Genomic DNA, 20,828 nt, shown 5'->3' with positions numbered 1-20,828 from the left:
TTTGAATACACTTTGAAAGAAAGAACATATTCTTTCCCTAAATTAAGATATGGCATGAGAAACCTTGGCAGAAAAAACATCTTGAGTACTAACAGAAGAGAAATACAATCCCTTCCTTCTCTCATTGTCAAAGGCTTTTCATCAGCTCAGAATTCTCTTTAGGTTTTATGATTCAACAACAGCATTAAGATCCTGATCCTTTGGACAACATAGCTGTTGAATTGCCTGTGACCTGTGACTTCTGTGCATTCATTCCATTCTTTTGCCATATTCTCACCTTACTGGATTTTCTTGAATTTCACAGTATTTTTAACCTAGGTGTGGTGTGGAGAAATACAGTTTTATTCTTAATTTACACAAAATAATTGCACATATTTTTCAAATCCTTTAGTTCTCTCTAGGAATTTTCCCTAAAGCTGTTTATTTAATTCTAACAGCTTTTTGTTCACTTTTCGTGTCGGCTTTTGTTTGTATTATACAGAATGATGCTTGTCAGATCTTTAATGACGAAGTTGCGTTTGTAGTTCTCAGTGGGAAGGCAGGAAATTCTGAATTCAGCATTATTTGATACCGCAATGTTACTGGCTACCATTTAGTATTTTTTTTGTTGCAGGTGGTGTGACAAGGATGACTGTGTCCCTGGTAGTTATTGTCTTTGAGCTAACAGGAGGGCTGGAATATATTGTGCCCCTAATGGCTGCAGTCATGACCAGTAAGTGGGTAGGAGATGCCTTTGGTAGGGAAGGCATATATGAGGCGCACATCCGACTGAATGGATATCCTTTCTTGGATGCAAAGGAAGAATTTACTCACACAACACTGGCTGCTGACGTTATGCGACCTCGGAGAAGCGACCCACCTTTAGCAGTTCTGACGCAGGATAATATGACAGTGGAAGACATAGAAAACTTGATCAACGAAACCAGCTATAATGGTTTTCCTGTTATTATGTCAAAAGAATCGCAGAGACTGGTGGGCTTTGCTCTAAGAAGAGATTTAACTATTGCAATAGGTAATTATCTAATAGTCTTGCATGATTATATATACCAATTTAAATGATTTTATAGCTTAAAACACAATTTACTTTGTATGTTACTAGACTCACTTCAGGTTCAGATACCCTGCAAAATCTGTCTGTTTCTTTATGTAAGTATATGACTACCTTCAATAGCAAGCTTTGAAGTGGAGAAAATACTAATCTCTTTGTCACAAAACCACACCATATTGAAGTAGGCCAAACATCATCTAGTCCAGTATTTTTGTTGGTTTTGAGGCTTTTCACAGAATGAATCACAGTCTGGTTTGCATTGGAAGGGGCCTAGAGACCGTCCAGTTTCAAGCCCCCTGCCATGGGCAGGAAGACCTTCCACAGACCAGGTTGCTCAAAGCCCCATCCAGCCTGGCCTGCTAGTACCTCTTTTCCTCAGGTGGCACTGCACTAACAGTATTCTTTAAAATTGGGTAATTCTCATTTTCAAATAGCAGGATTCTGTGAGAATTAAAAATGTCCCAAGTCATTTTAAAATTTAAACGTATGCTGCACTTCTCTGTGACAGTTGTTACAACTAAAATTGTACTAGGGAGAGATAAGTGGAATATTTATTACTTTAGGTTTTTGCTTTTCAATTTGTTTGTGTAATGGGAAGTTTGCACATGAGCAAACAAGCCCTGTTTGGGCCCTCATTCTCTGGGTGAGTATTAGAACTTGTGTGACCCTTGTGACAGTGCTTTGTGCACCGCTAAGAAAAATGCTGTGGATTTTGAGTACGTTACCATAACCAAAGGAAAAAATCACTCTTATGTAAGGAAATGCTACAAAACTGTAACTTCTGGCACATGAAATCCATGATGGAAATTGCATCTTAAACTACTTTTTTTTTCTTTTATTATTTTTTATTTAATTCATGAAATTGTACATTGACATTTATCTCTTCAACAGACACTTGAGAAACAGAAGTGTCCTAAAACTTTAAAACCACAAAAGTTTTGTGAACACAACACTGTTTAATTCAGTAAAACTTTTGGCTATGGTCTTAATACTGTGTATACCATAGTATTACACTGTGTAGGATGCACAGAAGCATCCAAAACTGAGAAATGATTTAGACATCATACTGGTTTAAGTTTGCATTTATCTAAGAGTTAAAGGAGTAATAGCAGAACATTCTTCTAATAATACACTTTCACAGGTAGGACTCATTTCAGCTGCTCATGCTGAGATCACATGGTGCAAGTTGCTTAGTCTTGGAGTTTGTCTGGCTTCAGAGAGTCTGTGTGTGAAAAATTCTGGGTATGGGGGGGGAGCTGTTGCCACCCAAGTGATGAAGGTGTGAAAAGGCAGAGGCAGTTCAGAAGAATCTAAATAAATTCATTATAAACAAGAAGACAACATTTTCAGAGTGCTCAGAAATGAGTTCTTTGGTTTCAAATCCACAGTAATTTGAGCTGTTGGAATCATGACAGGGGAACTGTCAGCTGAGATTGGCTTTCCCCTTGACAGTTTCTTTAGCAGCTGTGTGCTTCCTGCATGTTATTCTTTAAGTCCTTCAACCTCTTTATAGTAAATAAAAGTTATTTATTGGAGTGAGGAAGGTAGTAGCTGAAGAATGGCTAAAGTTGTATGGTAGATGGCTTTTGTGATTTCTGCGCAAACACCCATTAGGGATATAGCAGTGGCTATGGAAACACATCAAAATAGCGTATATCAGAGTTCTCAGCATCTAGAGAGTAAGATCAGAGTCAGGTAGTGTTGATTGATCTGTCTGTTTGCACTAACTTACCTTACTACAAGAATATAAATTCTTCCTCCTCTGCTGTTTCTCCCCTCCCTCTTTTTCTTAAAGAAAGTGCTAGAAAGAAGCAGGAAGGGATTGTTGGCAGCTCCAGGGTCTGTTTTGCCCAGCATACCCCATCGCTTCCAGCAGAAAGCCCTCGGCCTTTGAAGCTTAGAAGCATACTAGATATGAGCCCTTTCACCGTGACAGACCACACCCCAATGGAAATAGTGGTGGATATTTTCCGGAAGCTGGGTCTGAGGCAGTGCCTTGTAACACACAACGGGTGAGTTAAGTGGCAGCAACGCTGTTCATTGTATTAGATACAGTGATTTTCACTTCCAGGATCAGAGTATTTGAACCAGGATATATTCCAGGATGACAGTACTGGAACCTGTAAGTTTGGTACTGCAACCGAGGGCCCTAACTGTTTGCTAAGAAGGTGCTGTGCTGTGACACAACTCTTAAATTCTTACTTCTCCCTCGTATTCCACCTAAGCAGGCAGATGATCTCGGTTATTTTAAGATGTTCTGTTAAAAACTTGCTCTCATTCAGCAAGTTTTGTGTGTGCAGCTTGCTGTTGCACACACATGTGGACGAGACGCAACCCCTCCACGTGTGTGCACCACACAAGACAATTTAGTTGTGTGGTACACAGTCTGAGGCCTGCAATTCCTCGTTTTTGTCTATGTTCTGTGCAATGTGTCTGCTGTTGAACAGCTACAAATACCTGGGTTTGTAAAAAAAAATAGTGGGAGACAATGGTTCAGTCTTTGTCTCCTCTTCTGGAGTTCAGTGATGGTGATTACCACCAAGCTTTTGGTTTCAGAATACTAACAACTAAGTAACTGCTGATAGTTCTGGAACTTCAATCTGCAGCTTTTGTTTCTACACTTCAAAGCATCTCAAGAAAACTATTCTATGATTCTATTCTAATTTTAAGATTTAGAATGTTTGTAATGATAATATAGGGAGTTGTCATGTGATTACCTACTAAATAAATCAGCCCCAGGCATGGAAACATAAATGTTCATTATAAGTGTCTCTTATCTAAACTACTACTTTTTTTTTTTTTATATGATCTTTTTCTGTGTAGCTGTTCCTTTAACATTCTGCTTCCCTTAACACACACTGCATCTCCTACCACAGTGTCTTGCTTTCTCTTTAGCATGTCTTTGAAGGCACCTGGGGAGTGAAACATAGTCTGCTAATCCACCTTATTTAGGATCAGTGTCTATGGGGAAAAACTCAAGAAAACTGAAAGAGGGATGGGACTTCCTTTACTGTGGGCAAAAGGATTGCTGCTATAAGTGGCAAATACTCAAATACCACATTGGTTTGCAAGTTTATTTTCTCAGGTGTATTTTAAAACAAATTTATTTTAAATGTTCTCCTGCTGCTTTTCTCTTTAATGCATCCCTGTATTGAATGGCAAGTGCATGCTTTCAGAAGCATAGATGACTTTAAATACCCTTCTCACATGGGGAGAGGATGTATGATCTGACAGTCAGTGCAGGCATGCAATTATTCTTGTTTTGGGGAGGGAAACTGAACTGATAGAACTTCAATGAAGAATGTTTACTATGATGATTTTTTTTCTTAGTTTCTGTCATGGTTAAGTGCTCAAACGTTGACATTGATGTTAAAATCAACTCTCTAAAAAGCCTAATTGTGCAAAGCTATGTCAAACTGTACTTCAATTTTTTTAACTGTTTTATGATAAAGCAGCAGCTAGTATGGATGGCTTTAATAATTTGCTGTTTTCAGACATTCATTTTTTGTTGTCCTGCTTCAGTTTGCAACCTTGTGATGTTCCATGAGCCTACTGTCCATTGCAAGATCATATAAGTAAAGCACTAGTGATAGTTGGCCATGGCATACAGCCATGTGGGCAGCAAGTTCTAACCTATGTATTAGCAAATTCCCTGCAAATTGAACATCCCCACGTAAAGACACACATCAGTGTACTGGTTCCAGTCCACACTGGAATAGGAACTGTGCAGAAATTGGTGCTGGTGGCAGAGAATTACATAAAGACTGGGTCTCATTCTTCCTGTATCTGTACCAGAATACACATTCCAGGGAGTTGCTCTTGATTATACTGTCAAGAATTAGAAATTTGTCTGAGTTTGTTTGTAGGCATACCAGGTAACACTGCTCTGTAAAGCAGCTTCAAACCTAAATTGCTATGACTTTACACAGTTATTACTGTGTTCATTTATTGTGGTTTGTTAAAATTGTGAATAATATCTGTATGTGTGAAGAGAAGTAACTACTAAACCAAGGAAATAGAGATTTTTTGTTTAAGGGCCTCTTAAAACCTGAAGAGATGTAAATGTGGGGAGAAGGGAGAAGCCATGTACTTGATATGAGAAACATATTACTCTGGGGTGGTTGAAGATACAGTTGTGTTCAGCATTTTGGGAGGAGTCTGGGAAAGGGGTACTGACTTTCAGATCGTTTTTCATTGAATCATCTCATTAGCTTTCCTGCAACCATTCTTTTTCTTCCTTTTTCATTATAGAACTTTTTTTTAATTTGATTTCACACACAGTTATTAGCATAACATGATCTGTTTCAGGATTGTCTTGGGGATCATCACAAAGAAGAACATATTAGAGCATCTCGAGCAACTAAAGCAGCACGTCGAACCCTTGGTGATTAGATATATCAGATCTCATAATTAGACACATTAGAAGTCAGGAAGCATGAAACTTGTGAACTGTTCAGGGCTTTTATGACATCGGCTGAACAATGAAATCATCTTAGCTAAACCTTTCTACTAAGCCATAAAACAACATGTGCAAAATCCTTTGGTAGAAATTAAGCTGTTAATATGGATGTACTGTTAGTCACAACATTAAAGGAAAGTAAACAACAGCCTTTCTGATACTTTTGTGCTTGAGGGAACACAGTTCCATGCAGTTGATCTGCTGATTTCCCCAGGTGGGAAAGCACACAGCTAGGAATACTTCTTCCCTGACTAATAATGGAAATTAAGATTTTCGTATATGCCAATTTCTTTTTGTGACCTTGACAGCTTTAAATAGCTGTCAGATAGCAAAGTGTCTCGTCTTTTGAGAAGCAAAACCCAGCACGTTTTTAATGTACCGCAGCATTAGATCTTCCCTGTAATCCCCCTTGATCAGTGTGGTATTTTTAAAAGTACTCTTATTTTTAGTGAAATTCTGTGATATTATGTAAAGTCCTGTGATTCTGCTGCTGTTCCCTGCAGCAATTCATGTACTCCTTTATAAAATGTTCACTGATAGCCTAAGCCACCAAGTGGCAGCTACTGTACTGACTGTTGACTTCAATCGATTGATTGATAGATACTGTTTTAACCATGATGTTGTGAACTAACCTTAGCGAGATGGTAGACTTTGTCTTAATTTGGACATGGGTTTCTAGTTACCTCTCTACTAAACATACCCACCAAGTTTAGCTGCTTATGTGCAAAACATGCTAATTATGTTCTCATTTTATGCTAATACTTCACAAGTATTTCATGCGTCCTTTAATATGACAAACTGAAATGTACTAACCACAGTAACGAGGGCAGCAGCTCATTCATTCTGCTCTTTGCTTCTCCTGTGATATTATCCTTTTGGACAGTCTCAACCTTCTTGGTATTTTGCAGAGTTACAATTGTAAAGCCGTGAAGACCCTGTCATAAGAGCACAGTGTCGAAATTGGAAAGTGAAAATTCTATTTTATTATTCTCAATTTGTTTTGTAAAGCAGCGAACTCCAAACCCTGGTTAACGTGTTTGCCTTACAAAACCTCCGTGGCCCATATGGTGTGCTCCTATGAACATGTTCAGCCTGAGCCAGTGCATCAGACTGGCAGGATCATTAAAAATTATAAATGGAGAGAAGGGGAGTTTGATTTGCTCTCAGGATTTGGGGCCATCAAGTGGTATGTTACTTGTGATGGCTAGGTTGGAACATGCCTCCCTTACGAAAACAGGATCAATATCACTTCTTTTTCATGCCTCTTTTTTCTTTGTCCCTCTTTTGTTACTTTTTTGTTGGCATACGCTAATCAAAATTTCATTTTTGTAGACACAAAAAGTTAAATAAAAAATTGCCATGGGCTCTGCTTGTATTCCTTGTATTTCATCAAAACAGACTACAGCTGTCAGAGACCATCCGATACGGTGTCTCAGCATTGCTGTCTTAACAAACGGGTGGTTCCTCAATATTTCAATTAATAAAATGTTCTTGTCTAAATAAGAAAATCAGGCTTTTTACTTTTGCTCTATTCCTGTCAACAAAAAGGACTTGGCTACAGATTTGTTCTGCTTTGTTATTTTTTCCTGCTTGGATTAATGCCGATTTTCCATTTATCCTTTTCAGGCGCCTCCTTGGCATTATAACAAAAAAAGATATCCTCCGTCATATGGCCCAGACGGCAAACCAAGACCCCGCCTCAATAATGTTCAACTGAAACCCATAGCTGAGGAGAGAGAGGAAACGGAAGAGGAGGTTCATTTGTTGAATAGCACAACACTTTAGTCTGGGGGATGCTTCCAAGATCAGAGACGAGAGCTGGGTTTTTGTGTGACAGTGCTGCTGGAAATCAGGAGTTGGTCTGGGGGAATATGTGGCAAGGAGGAGGAAGGCTGATGGGAGCATGGGAAGGGAGAGCTGCTGTCCTGCACTGGATGCGTCCCGAGACGTCAGGTCTGCCATGATAGTGCAGTGGGTGAGCCGTGCGAGGTGGCACAATTCTCCAGCCCCAGCCTGGTACTTCAGCATTGAAGAGATGTGTTCTTAATCCCTGTTTCTGGAGGGATCATTCCGATTCGAGCCATCTTACGGAGACTGAAAGGTCTTGCCCTTTTTCACCATTGAAACTGTTGTGTTAAGTCATGGAACGTATTAATTATTACACGTCACCTTTCTACATTCCAGAAAAGCTTTATTTCTCTCTCTCCTGAGCCGTAACAAAGCCTCTTTAAAATTGGTGTGCCCTTTCGAAGCAGTTTTCTCATATTGAGATGTACTGTGAGTTACTGAGGTTTGATCACAAGAAGGGAGGTTTTTCTTGTGCCATTAATTGTGTAAGTTTGTACATCATGAAATGCTTGGGGCGGTACAGATGCACTGCGACAAAACCAGACTGAACAGGTAATACCTTGTGAGAACTGTGCAAGGCTCCTTTCAACCCATACGCCGTTGGGGTAGGAGAAAAACTAAAACCAGACAAAATGAGTGTTTCAAAGGAAGATACTGGTTTTGCTGCAGAAAATATCAATAATGTGACCTGGTCTTATGCAATTTTTGTATTATTAAAAACACTATGATATATACCAATGGTGTGCAGTATAAGGATAAATACTGCTATTCTACTAGTTAAGAGCTGGAACAATTCTGTATACGTGTATCTGGTAAAACTGCATGCTACAACACTGGAGATCTTTCCCCCCCCTGTAAAATTTGAGAAAGGTCATTTTTATTTTTCTCTTCTCCACAAAAGCTGTTCCACTGCTGACATGGTAGGAAGAAATGTAACTCATAACTTGCACTAAATGTATATTATTTTTCTTGAGGTTTTCCCATTCTTTATTTATATTTGTATGAATTAAAAATTATTAAATATGAATCAGTTAATATCTCACATAACTAATTACCTTTTTAATGTGATTTTATAGAATAATTCATAATCCTCTGCACGGAACGGAGGATTAGCAAATGTTTACAACTAGATGAAGGGTTGAAACAAAATGGTTTCTTTATGATCCAACACACGCAAGATCATTTTCAGATACAACTCTCACTGCCGTTACCTTGAGCTTTCCTTTTCCCTTTAGTAGCAGATAACTGGAACAGGAATAGTAAAAATTTATTTTTTAAAATTGCAGGGTTTAAAAATAATAGCAGGAAAGCAACTGTAAGTATTAGATTGCTTTTGACTTTTTTCTTTTCCAAGTGCATAGAGGTGTAACTGATACATAGCTACAGGAGGTGAGCAGCGGGGCAGAACCGAATCTAGTACTTGAAACTCTGGCAGGACTTTCACCATTCAGCAGCAGCACACATGCTGGCAGGTGCACAGGCAGGTCCCTAACTTTTTCCCCATCACTAGATTGTTTCACAGTCATTGTAACAAGCCACCACAAGCACATGCAGAGGAGAAAAGGCAATATGCTGTCAGCTTCAAGTGCGGGGGCAGGGGGAGAATCAAATCTGGCTGACAAAAATCATGCTTTAGAATACAGGATTAGGTAAAATTTCCTTCTTTAACAACTACACTCCCAAGACTGCAAAAGTTGTAAGCATATAAATGGTAAAAGTCCACAATAACAATCCTAGGTATCTCTAAGGCATTCAGCAGAGTTACCACAAATCTCAAATGTCTTTATTTGCAAAGTACCTGGTAGATTTTAAGCATAGTAAGATCCCGAACTGGCACTCTGGTACTTTTGGCAAATCTAAAACAATGCCTGTGCTTAAGTGCTCTGCTGTTCTACCAATTTTTTTTTTTAGTATAAAACTGCCATCTACAGCCATCATCTCACGCAGCAGCAGGAACCAGTAGGAAGCAAAATGTGCCAGTGGGCTCATGGTTATCAGCCCCGAGTGTTAAGCAAGCCCCTGAAACAGGGCATTGAGCTGTGTTAAGGTGGGACGGTTGCAGAACCAGCTGTATTCCTCCACATGAAGTCAGTGCTTGTAGTTCAGAATGAGTTCTGTTGCATCATCAGCCTAAAGGAACTTTGCAGAGGAAGCTACATAATGAGCAGGATGTGGCCATTCCCAGAGGCAGCTCTGCAAGTTGTCCATGCTGCCGAGTTCTGGTGTCTCTTACTTTCCTTTATACAGTGTAAGAATATAAACACACTACACCTATAAACCCTGTTTTAAACCACTTTGAAGCCTCTGCTGTGCCTGATCTCATAAAACACAGCTGTCCATGATTCTGCAGACCATCTGAAGTGCAGTTCACACCCAGAATTTCAGTATGGATGCCAACTGCTGCATAGAAATTGTGCATCTCTTTTCTTACCTGCTAAGCTTTCCCTGTTGACATGTAAAACATGCAAAACATGCCTAAGAGGTTCTTATAATGAAGTCTGTTTGCCTGTGCTGTGCAACACAAAGTTCTCAACTGTACAGCTTCCAGCGCCTTACTCAAGTTCCCAGTTTGGAAAAACATGAATGTGGTGGATGGGAGGGGAAATGTCAGCATTTTTTAGGTTTTCTTTAAACCGTTCAGTTCCTGGTTCATGAAGAATGCATTCTTTGTTAATCTGTGATGTTGCCTAGGGCCGTATTTAATATTGATCTTAATGTTTTTATTTATAATAGTGTGGTAGAGCTGCATATCATTGCAGTAAAAATTCTGATTACTGTGATGATTTAATCAAACATTAAAAACTTCTGTATGACCATTGATTGTTCTGTCATGTTTTGCTGTTGTTTTCACCACCAGTATTTTTGTTGATTTCTGTATTCCCTGGGAAAAAGTAAACCACTAGAAATTTTATGTAAAAAAAACAGTAAGCAAATGAAAAAAAAAGTTCTTGTTATTTCTCTTGAGTTACAGGGCATTCATATAAAGATCACTCATACTTAGTCTCAAAAGTAAGGAGGAGAAAGACTGAAATTTCAAGGAAGTACCTCCTATTATAAAACATGAAATTCTGGGCCCATGGAAGTGTCCATATACGCTAGTGCTTCTGTCTGAATGAATGGAACACTTCTATGCTGAGTGAAAGGGGTGGGGGTGTCAAGTATACCGATGTGGCATGTGATTGTATGTCATTTAAAACTGCAGCCACTTCTGCAGAACTCAGCCTGCATTGTAAATTGGTTTATGCTGGATGGGACCTTCGGAAGTACAAACCTTTTCTTAGAAAGATAGTGACAGCTCTGAAATACCAGCATGTTGCTACCAGCCTGTGATCCTTGTCAGTCAGTGCTGCTGTCAGCAGCAGTGAGGTGACCTGCTACAGGACAGGTCACTGTACACTGGCAGCCTGCAAGAGAGCAGGCGCTGTTCTCCCGTTTTTTGACTGTTACTTCAAGCAGTTGCTCAAGGATGGAACTCTTATGTGCAGTAGCAGGAAATAAGCAGCAGACCAAGGAGCTTGGGAACAATTAATTTCGATCTCGATTCTGTCCCGATTAGTGAAAACAGGGAGTGGCTTTCTCCCACAAGGCAGCAGCTGCAGTGGATTTCTTAATTTACCTGGTAACATCAGTTGGCTGGTTTTCAATCCCATCTGATTCCTGGTAACCCGCAGCCAGATGCAGGAGCCGATTTAGTGGTTTGTTTTCACGCAGAAGGGAACGGTGCTGTAACCGAAGGTTTACCTGCCCGGTAGGGCAGACTTGAACTGTATGTAGCAAAGAAACCGGGCTGGGTAGATCCAAACGGCCGGTTGCAGCTGTACTGCACCAACGAACCCACCCAATGCATGGAAGGGCCGCCCCCAAGCGCCCCGCCCCGCGTGTCTCTAGGAAATCTAACAGCGGCAAGCCCGATCCGTGCCTCGTAGCGGCCAGCAGCGCAGTAACTCCAGCTGCCCCGGCAGCAGCGAGCGCAGCACAAGCGGCACTCCTTGCAACACCGCTTTTCCGGACGGAGCCTGCCGGACCCGGGGTCAGGGTTGCTGCTGAGCGAGCACCCGGGGCGAGCCCAGCGCTGGCTGGAAGCCGCGACCTCGGTGCTTTGGAGCGTCCCCGCTCCCCACAGCATGTTCCTCCCCGCCTACTGCCCTCCGCGCATGCGCAGGGTGCTCCACCACCATCCCCTGACCCCCGCGGGGCCCACAGCAGCACAGGACTCAGCCGCCTGCCTTCGGAAAGCTTTACTGACCGCAGGGGCGCGGCCGCGCAGTACAAAAGAGCACGGACGGACACACGGACACACGGACACACGGACACACGGACAGGGACATAAAGACAGCCGCCTCGGGGAGTGGGCACACGGCTCAGGGCGCGAGCTGGTCCAGCGGCTCCTCCCGCCGGTTGGCCAAGTGCGACTGAATGATCTCGGCGAACAGGCTCCTCTGCAGCAGCGTGTAGGCCAGGGGCAGCAGCTGGCCCACCGTCTTGTGGAAGTACTGCGGGGAGAGGGAAAACAAGAGCGGCCGGCCGTCAGTGGCTCTGTCCTCACAGACACAGGCACTGCGCCTCTAGGCTGGGCCTGCGGCAAGCTGCACTCTTCAGCTGCAAAACCAGTACTCGGAGCACATACACATGCTAACATCAGTAACCACCACAGCAAGGTCAAGCTGGGTTACCGCAACGGCTGCAACGGAGAGAGAGATGGACATACATTTTCAGCAGCACACAAGATGACAACCATTAAGGCCCACAGCTGCCCAGCCTCTGGCTAAAGCCCCACATCCTGTCACACTCCACAGCTCAAGGGCATGAGGATGGTACTTATAGGAGCCATTTAAGTGCTTCCAGTGAACAAGAGTATTTAGAATTTGTGACAGTTACTGTACTTGTAACCATTATTACCTCCCATTTGAGGGGGAAGAGGTTCTTTCCCATGTCTTGCACTGCAGCTACAGTGTGGGTGTTCCTTCTGGCTCTGTAAGCAAGGAAACAGCCAGAACCAATAAGCTCAAAGTATCTACAGACAGGCCAAAACCCTGGGACCAAGCCCTGTTGCAAGCTGTGCGTGAAGCCACTTTTCTTTCTGTTTACTAAACTGGAAAATGAAGGAAGGTTTCTCTTTTCAGAAAAGTTACTAAATTACAGCTTTTTGTTTCAAACTGCTGCCTAAGATAGATCTCAGGATATGTCACAGCACTGTGAAGACTTAATCTGTCATGGCAGGAATTAGTCAGTGGTTAATGTCATATGCTGAGAAGCACAAAGCATCAAAGACAGGGGTTTGTCTTCATCTACTCAGCCAGGTGAAATAACCGTTGTCTTCACTGCCCCTTCAGATATACAAAGGGAATTAAGCAGCTGAAGCAGCAAATTGCTGAAGGGTCCAAAATAAGTAGAGTATCAGAGGAAACCAAAACACATTCTTGAATGCTGCAGGGCAAGAAGCCTAAGAAACATCAGTAATTTAACTGTGTGGATAGATCAGAGAATTTTCCTTTGTTTCAGTGGCTAAGTATTTTAACTGGTGTTTAGGACAGCTTTTTTTGGGCCTACATTTAGCATTTCCAGGTTTTCACCTTTCCACATGACACTTTGGAGAAACCCTTCATCAATCATGTTTTTACTAAAAGCAGCTCTTCTTCACAGGTTTTTCTATGACCAGCCATTCTTCTACAGTGATGCTGAAGCTTCTTTGTACATTATTTCCTAGATATGGATTTATTACAGGCAAGACCCTTTCCATCAGGGCAGTGGCTGATCGTACACAAAAAGCATTACATGTAATTTCTACGTGTGACTAAGTGCTGGTAAGTCCATCAGCTTATTTATGACATTCATTGCCAACAGAGCCAGAACAAGATACACACTGGGAAGTCCCTTACACAGCCATATGCAGCTCTCTCTGGAGCTGAGCAGCTGGCTGAGGTTCAGATTTCTCCAGCTGGGGTTACTACAGGCATCAGTCTGTTTCCTGACCTAGCTAAATATAGCACTTGTGCCTGCACAAGCAGTTGGGGACAGGAGGCTACAGCCATTCAATGTCTCTGGATCAAATATTCTGCACTTTCAGGATTCAAATGAGAACTTGTTGTCTTCCATCAAATCACAACAGTTAAATGCTGTTTAAATGGTTGTGAATTGCAAGATTGTGCTTTCATACAAGCAATTTTAAATATAACATGGTATGATCTCTTAAGTATAACTTTTTAAGCAGTCTTCACAAATTAAGAGTATTCTTGTAGACCTCCATGATTCTTAGTGACAATCATGCAATAGAGTTGGGAATCAAGATCTACAACACAAAACAACTCCCAGTCCATGCACAAAACACCAGGTAATTTCGTGACATAGGATTGCTGTGGTACTCACATGTGATCCATAGCAGAACAGGTCTATACCCAGTTCATAGCCCATCCCATAGTCACATTCATCATTAGCAAACTGAACAAAGGTCAGCATTTCCTGAATGGGTGCAAAGGCCTTCAGCCTCTCATCATCAGTAGAAGCATCAACAATGGCCTTACAAATTCTCCTCAGATTAGCTGCAAAACACAAAAGCAGAAATATTTAGATGTTTAAAGAGAGAAATTTAATGTTGCACAGAGGTATTTTGTGCAAAAAACATACTTGTGTGTCATACTTACATGACATCCAATTGGGCACACCGTGAACTGCTGGTAAAAGAGCTTTCCCTCTTTTCTTTGCTGCTCATTCTTGCCCTATGCCCACCCATCCCAGTTTCCCATAACAGAGACAAGCTTTTGTCTGGTGAAGTTGTGTGAAGGAACTGATTCTGGTTAGAACACTGGGAGAAGAGGGAGGATAAGAAACGTATCCACAAATTCCTGTTTTTTGGATCTACTTCCTGCATGGCTGTGCCAATACAAAAGAGAAAGGAATCTAAACCACTCCTTCACGAATTATTATTTTAGATTTAGCATGGTTCACTGATTGCCATCTGAGTCATTTAAAAAAAATTTATACCTGAACTCAAAGCATTAAGACTTCTGCTTTTTACTCCAACCACTCATTCTTTCCAGGAGGAAATATGAATGCAGTTTGGTTTTTTGCATAGTAGCTTTATGACTGAGGCTTGTTCAGTAAAGCAAAGAATACAGTAACCAAGATATTTACCATTTGTTTCAGGAAGCTCTCTGTATCCAACATCATTTTTGTCTACAGGAACAACTAGGCCTGCTCCATGAAATGCTTTGGTCACCACCTAAAGAGACAGGAAATGGGATACAGTGCTCTAAGTTAAAAATGTGACATAAAACTTCTCACCTTACTAAGCAGCATTAACACCTGACTGCTGGTGGTCAAACCTAAACGTAGCGTCCAGGCTCCAGGACATGAAATTAATTTCATGTCCTGGAATTCTTTAATTTGTATGGAAGTTACTTTTGAGTACTGAAGTTTAAAAGAACTGCAAACTCCATTTCAGTCACATCCTGAAATCTAGAAATCCTTGTGGTCACCTATGTAGTACCGTACTAGTTATTTAGTCACTTCCTAACATAATTATTTCTGACAAGTATGCAAAAAACCTCTGTTATCCATATCATCCTTAATGGTTCTGCTTCCAACAGATCCAACCCAACTGTTTACAATAATATTCACTTCAAAGCAGTTTTCTCCATGCTCCCCATTTGTTATAGGTTTTTTTTATTATATCCCTAGCTTTTGTTTTAATGTGAATGCCAAGCTATGGTTTACAAGAATAAAGTGTTCTGATTTAATCCTATTATTTGTAACACTTGTATTGATCTCCCCTTTCCCAAAGTTTGAGAGTGCTGATTAGCCCTGGAAATTCCTAAACAAAGCATCCCTACTGACTAGAAGGAATTTAAAAAAAAGATAAATAAAAGAAACAAGCAAGTAAATTAAGAAGTGTAACAGAACTTAATTCTCTCCAGCGCATCAGGAAAGTCATACTTTCTTATCTCTCTGTTTCATCTTCACCGTTTTTTGTTCCAGAGAATAACCCAGCTCTTTTGCTGTTCTTGTTAGTTTTTCATCTATGTCTTTCAAAATAGCAGTTTTCTTTTTATCAGTCACTTCCTTAAGTTTCTTTGACAAAAATAACCTGCAAACAGAAGAAACACGTCTTAAAAGAGCTTAACAGAAAACAAACATACAGCCTTCTAATCACTAAACCTCCAAATCTTATAATGAAGATCAGCAGTCATGGGTTTATTTATACACACAGACATGGGAATGCAAGCCTCTTAACAACAGGAAATTAAACAAGTTTGTCACAGATGGTACTTTGGCATTTCCCACCTTTTTTGCATTACAGTACAGTTCATGCAATCTGCAGGTGCTGAAGATTCTCCTGAACTCAGTGGCTGTTCATCTTACTATCTTAAGAACTCAGTTTGCTGCTTCAGTTTTGTCATCCAAGTCATACACACAAATATTCATGAGGTTCATCACGGTGCTTTCAAAACAAATGTTCTCATTTAACTCTGCTGTACACATGGGTTCTTCTGCAGAAGCTATTCTTCAGTTACTGACATGTCTGTCCTTCAGAAAGCTTCCCATTTTTTTTACTGACAGCTGATGAAATCTCATTTACATTCATGATGCAGGACCATGTAAGCCTTCATGAATCATACCCAATTACATGCCCACATAAATGCTGCCCTGCCCCAGGTCAGAAATGGTACTTCTTGTAGTTACTCATTATATACGAAAATTAGGTATTTTTATGTAGGCAAAAACAACAGCTACAAGATACTCATTTAGTACAACAGTCAGGTTTCCTTCACCACTGTTTGAGATGCCCTTTTTACTTACAAAATATTTTAACACACCTGGTGGGCATTTTTTTTCCCTATAGAGCATATCCTTGCCAATATATGTAAAGAATGAGATTAATTAACACATTTGTAAAAACAAAACAAGGTCTAGAAGCCTATTAATGCTTTTGAGAGTACCTTAGAACTTGCTAGCATGAGCAGAAGAGTGAGGATTTCTTGAGAAAGAAAGATACGTAATAAGTTAGCTGCATTATTCATGTGTCCCAATTAATAGTTTCTCTTTAACTCTACCCTTTATAACAAAAAAATAAATAAGAACCTTACTTGACTGCAGCAAAGACATTATCACCAACTTGTGAAATCACACAGCTCTTCTTAGCTTCATTTGCACCAACCCACACTGGAAGCTCATCTGGAACATCCCTATTTATGAAAAAAACCCCACACAAATAGTCAAGCCATGTCCACTTCTTGTATTTCAAAGTGGGATTAATTTGTCTCCTCACCATGCTGCCGTCTCATTCAGAAACCTAACATCAAACACCCTTAGATCTAAAGCCCTAAAGCCTTACAGCATGGCTTTGAAAGGAACTTGTATCAATACTTGCAGAGAGAACACACATTCCCCTTATATTATAAGGTTTGACTTTTACTTCCTAGGTATCATGGCAAGAGTTGAAAGTCGATGAGGGTTAGGGGCTAGTTCAACAAACATTTAAATCTAGTCTTCAACTCCAGTATCTGTGATCCTTTTTACTACATGATACCAACCCATGTGTTAATACCCTGCTACAAGAGAGAGAGAGATTGTTGTTTGGTCATAGTGCAAAACTCTAAAGTCCTGTCTTGTGGAAAAAAAGCTACACCTAATTACAGTCCAGCAAGAGCATATATAAATACCTGAAATATCCCATGTGATACTGTGTTTTGCTATCTGCAACAAGTATAGTCTGGAATTCTGGGGGATCATAGAAGAATCTCCAATGAAGATTGAAGTCTGGATTTGTTGATTTTGCCTTTTTGTGTTTTCCAGCAAGAATATCATATGGCCCAACCAGCCTAAGTCCAACACTTGACACAAGTGCATCTGAAAAGCAAAGTATGAAGTGGTTCACTTTCTGGTGGGTGCATATCTAAACTGAAGTCCTATATCACTAAGGTATCAAAAGCTTCCAGAAATCCAAACAGTCAAACACTCTGTTTTGCAGAGAAGGAAAGCTGAGACATGCTTCTACTCAGATAGTTTTAAGAGTTCAGTTATTACACTTCTCATAAGTAGTGTTTAACAGCTCAGTGTCCAGTTAGAGATCAATGACAAATGGTGTCCCTCAGGGGTCTGTACTGAGATACTAACTTAGTATCTCATCAATGACAGAAACAGTGGGACTGAGTGCACCTTCAGCAAGTTTGCTGATAACACCAAGCTGTGTGGTGCAGTGGACATACTGGAGGGCAGAGATGTCATGCAGGGAGACCTGGACAAACTCAAGAAGTGGGCCCATGTGAACCTCATCAGGTTCAACAAGGATAAGTGCAAGGTCTTGCACTGGGTCAGAGCAACTCTCAGTATCAATACAGGCTGGGGGTGAAAGGGACAGAGCAGCCCTGAGGAGAAAGACTTGGGGGTGATGGTTGACAAAAAGCTCAACATGAACTGATGGTGTGGGCTCACAGCCCAGAAAGCCAACTGTGTGCTGGGCTACATCAAAAGGAGTGTGACCAGCAGGTCGAGGGAGGTGATTCTGCCCCTCTATTCTGCTGTCATGAGACCCCACCTGAAGCACTGTGTACAGTTCTTGGGCCCCCAAACACAAGTGTAAGGTGGAGCTGCTCAACTGAGTCCAGAGGAGGCCACAAGAATGCTCAGAGGGCTGGAACACCTCTCCTATGAGGACAGGCTGTGAGAGTTGGACTTTTCCAGACTGCAGAAGAGAAGGCTCTGAGGAGACCTTAGAGCAGCCTGCTAGTACTTAAAGGAGGCCTACAAGAAATCTGGAGAGGGGCTTTTTACAAGTGCATGTGGTGACAGGACAAGTAGGAATGTCTTTAAGCTGAAAGAGGGGAGATACATATTAGACATTAGGAAGAAGTTCTTTAAGAGTGGTGGGACACTAGAACATGTGGCTGCCCCATCCCTGGCAGTGTTCAAGGCCAGCCTGGACAGAGCTTGGAGCAACATCGTCAAATGGAAGGTGTCTCTGCCCATGGCAGGGTTTTGGAACTAGATGATCTTTAAGGTCCCTTCCAACCCAAACCAGTCTGTGATTCTGCAATTAGAAAGCATCTGAGTATCTCCAGTTGGCCTCTCTTCAGGCTGGTTTTGAGAATGAAAGTCAGAAAATGAAAAAAATATGTCAAAACCCACCACTTGGTTTCTCAGGATCTAGTTCCTCACAAAACCTCCAAAACTGGTAGAAGTCTTCAGGCAGCGTAAGCCGATAGCATGTTTCTGCTTCTTGACGAAGACTGTCAGCGGTATCTGCCTGATTTGACCTTCTCTTCTTGATATCTCCATTTTTTTCACACTGCAGTTTAAAAAACAACAAACCCAAAGTTAATTAGTTGTTTTCTGTCAGTTCTACCAAAGGATTTTACAAAACTTCTGTATTAAAAAAGGAACAATGACTAAGAGCATTAAGTCACGCTTGTTATTTAAGACCATTTATGTACTGATCATAACATCTGTTTTGGACTGATTCCCTCAAAAGTGCACTATCTGGAGACATGCATTAAACACTGCCAACTGCTACTTTGATATTAATGGCTCAGTATAACCAACAGAAGCACTTTTATTAGTGATTCGGAGAAATCTGCAGGAACTCGCCAACAAAGTTTTTAGTTGACAAGCAGGTTTTTATTGCGGTGCTGGGAGACATGGAGGATAGCTCCTCCAAGCGTGTCTCTTCCAAGCATCAACCAGGCTGTGATTATATTGTCCTTAAACACACATGTTCATGAAATTACATACATTACATCATACTTTTAGAGAAGCCCTCCTGCAGGCACACTAAAATGTGGCAGTGGGCTTTGGGACCCCTGGTGGTTATTTCTTCATCACTGTTTTAGGATCGTTGTCATATCAGTAATCACCAGGCGGTTCTGGCAAAGCTTATTTTAGTAATTTCCTTTTCTCTATAGTTGCTAACAAAGCCTAACGTCCTTGAGGTTACTTATTTACAACCCTATTCTTCAGTCAGCCCCATTCTTCAATTAGTTATTCAAGCAAAGGACTAAGCAATACCGAAGTTTCATCTAAGTTCTACATGATTTTGAAAGGACTGTTTCCACTCACACGGCAACTTGCATCCAATAAACCCAGGTGTTTTATAGAGAGCTGGAAGCAGGGATGCTGTTTTGGCACATCTGATTAAAGGACACTACACAAATATTCCAAGTCTGCACTATCTGAACTACTCAATTCAGCATCTGAGCTGGTGTAATCTACAGCATAGCCTCTTAAAAGTAGTTTAAGGTTTAACTTGTTTTAAAACAAGTGATATAACATGAACAGGCTAGGAAATGATCTATCCAGGCACACACACCACTCCAGCGGTAACCTCAACTACTCATCCCATGTAAGGCTCCAAAAACTGGCAGGTCTCATTCTGCCCTTCGTTTAAAGAACAGGATGAAGAAAAGCAAGGTTTTTTTTCTCTTGCTAGGGCAGTACAATGAGGCACATTTCGCCTCCGAAGCAGGCTGCCATCAGATAGGTAACTACACCAGCAGCACTCGTTCCTTGCCGCAGACATCCTGGGCACTGAGGCTGTTGCTGTTTACAGCGTACCTGGGACGCCGCGGTGGGAGAGAGAAGCCCGGGTATGGAGGAGAGCCTCCGCGTCGGAGAACGAAGGGCCCCAGGCCTTTCCTTGGACTGCGGGGCACACTAGAACGAGGGGCAGGGAGGCACTGGCCCAGCGCTCTCACCAGGCACCCGGTCCCATGCAGGCCTCGGAGCAAGCCCCCCGCACCGGGGGCACCTCAGGCTCGGCCCCCTCAGCAACCGCCCCCCCCTCAGGCCACCCCCGCCCTGCTCTCTCCCGCTAACGGCCACCTGCTCTCCGGCCGGGCCCGCCGCGCCGCGCGGCCGCCGCTTCCCGCCACCTGTCATGTTCCCGCCGACCGCATACCGCGCGCGCGCGCGCCAGCCCGCCCCGCCGCTTCCGAGGGCGTGCCCCGCGACTCCGCGCGTGCGCAGAGCGGTGAGGCGTGGCCGCGCGCCCGGCTAAGCCGCGCCCACCCGCTCGCGCCGCGGGCCTTTAGCAGCCGGGGTGGGGCTGGTTGCTGAGGGAAATGGGTCGGTGGCGGGGCAGAGTAAAGCAGAGCAGAGAGCCTTTCTGTGCCCCCGGGACACCTTGCTGCAAGGTGGCAGTGCGCAGCTCTGTATCTCGGCATCAGCGCCTGCACGGAGCTGCGAGCAAGAGGGTTAGTGGGGGGCACAGCGGTATCCCATCGGCTGCGTTATCCCCGGGTCAGAGGAAGCACCACAGCGTCTGAGGGGGGAGTGAGGTGGGGAGAAAAGGAACGCGGTTAGCTCTCGGTGGCGCACACGGCTATGGCGGGAGGTGAGCGATAGAGGTAGGCCCTGGGACGTAACAGCCGTGTGTCCTCAGTGGTAGGCTAGGTCACCTTAGGGCTGCCCATAAACACTTCCAAGACTGGATTATTATTTTTTTTTTTACCCTAATTACATATACGTGCAGATTCCTGCATT

At 42.3% G+C, this 20,828-nt stretch overlaps 2 protein-coding genes and 1 long non-coding RNA gene across 8 annotated transcripts in view; 1 reads left to right on the top strand and 2 right to left on the bottom strand.

Annotated features, from left to right (window-relative positions):
- Positions 1 to 10,173, top strand: part of CLCN3 (chloride voltage-gated channel 3) — a 63,565-nt gene extending 53,392 nt beyond the window's left edge. For 3 of the 6 annotated variants that reach the window (XM_061372792.1, XM_061372784.1, XM_061372800.1), the window contains 4 exons: positions 614 to 1,012; positions 2,844 to 3,060; positions 5,357 to 5,432; positions 7,134 to 10,173. In XM_061372792.1, the coding sequence (XP_061228776.1) occupies positions 614 to 1,012; positions 2,844 to 3,060; positions 5,357 to 5,432; positions 7,134 to 7,292 (851 nt within the window). In that variant the 3' untranslated portion in view covers positions 7,293 to 10,173. The remainder of the gene's footprint in view (positions 1 to 613; positions 1,013 to 2,843; positions 3,061 to 5,356; positions 5,433 to 7,133) is intronic. The other 3 variants (XM_061372809.1, XM_061372817.1, XM_061372826.1) reach the window with 2 other exon arrangements.
- LOC133222784 (uncharacterized) lies at positions 1,863 to 6,445 on the bottom strand. Its single transcript, XR_009728370.1, has 2 exons — positions 6,321 to 6,445; positions 1,863 to 2,358 (listed from the first exon to the last, which is right to left on the bottom strand). It is a non-coding gene; the product is annotated as an uncharacterized LOC133222784 (long non-coding RNA).
- A 1,494-nt stretch (positions 10,174 to 11,667) lies between the features above and the next one.
- Positions 11,668 to 20,279, bottom strand: LOC133222724 (histone PARylation factor 1). The gene is made up of 8 exons (XM_061372688.1): positions 20,169 to 20,279; positions 18,480 to 18,639; positions 17,015 to 17,201; positions 16,439 to 16,537; positions 15,288 to 15,438; positions 14,487 to 14,574; positions 13,722 to 13,894; positions 11,668 to 11,848 (listed from the first exon to the last, which is right to left on the bottom strand). The coding sequence occupies exons 1-8, from the start codon at positions 20,223 to 20,225 to the stop codon at positions 11,717 to 11,719; spliced, it is 1,047 nt and encodes a 348-aa protein (XP_061228672.1). The 5' UTR covers positions 20,226 to 20,279; the 3' UTR covers positions 11,668 to 11,716.
- Between the last annotated feature and the right edge of the window lie 549 nt (positions 20,280 to 20,828).

This window comes from Neopsephotus bourkii, unplaced genomic scaffold (genome assembly GCF_033783945.1).
Source record: "Neopsephotus bourkii isolate Nb327-2 ecotype Australia unplaced genomic scaffold, CSIRO-AGI_Nbou_v1 NB_168, whole genome shotgun sequence".
Classification (NCBI taxonomy): domain Eukaryota; kingdom Metazoa; phylum Chordata; class Aves; order Psittaciformes; family Psittacidae; genus Neopsephotus; species Neopsephotus bourkii.
The sequence above is the reverse complement of the archived record's forward strand: the minus strand, read 5'-3'. Positions and strand labels throughout refer to the sequence as shown.

Bases quoted from the DNA above. Each gene is read 5' to 3' on its own strand.
- LOC133222724 (XM_061372688.1), bottom strand. From the start codon at position 20,225: ATGACAGGTGGCGGGAAGCGGCGGCCGCGCGGCGCGGCGGGCCCGGCC. The intron at 13,895-14,486 runs GTAAATATCTTG...TGTGTTTTGCAG, and splicing joins AGAGCTTCCTGAAACAAATG to CTAATCTGAGGAGAATTTGT. The intron at 11,849-13,721 runs GTGAGTACCACA...CTCTCCCCGCAG, and splicing joins TGTTCTGCTATGGATCACAT to TACTTCCACAAGACGGTGGG.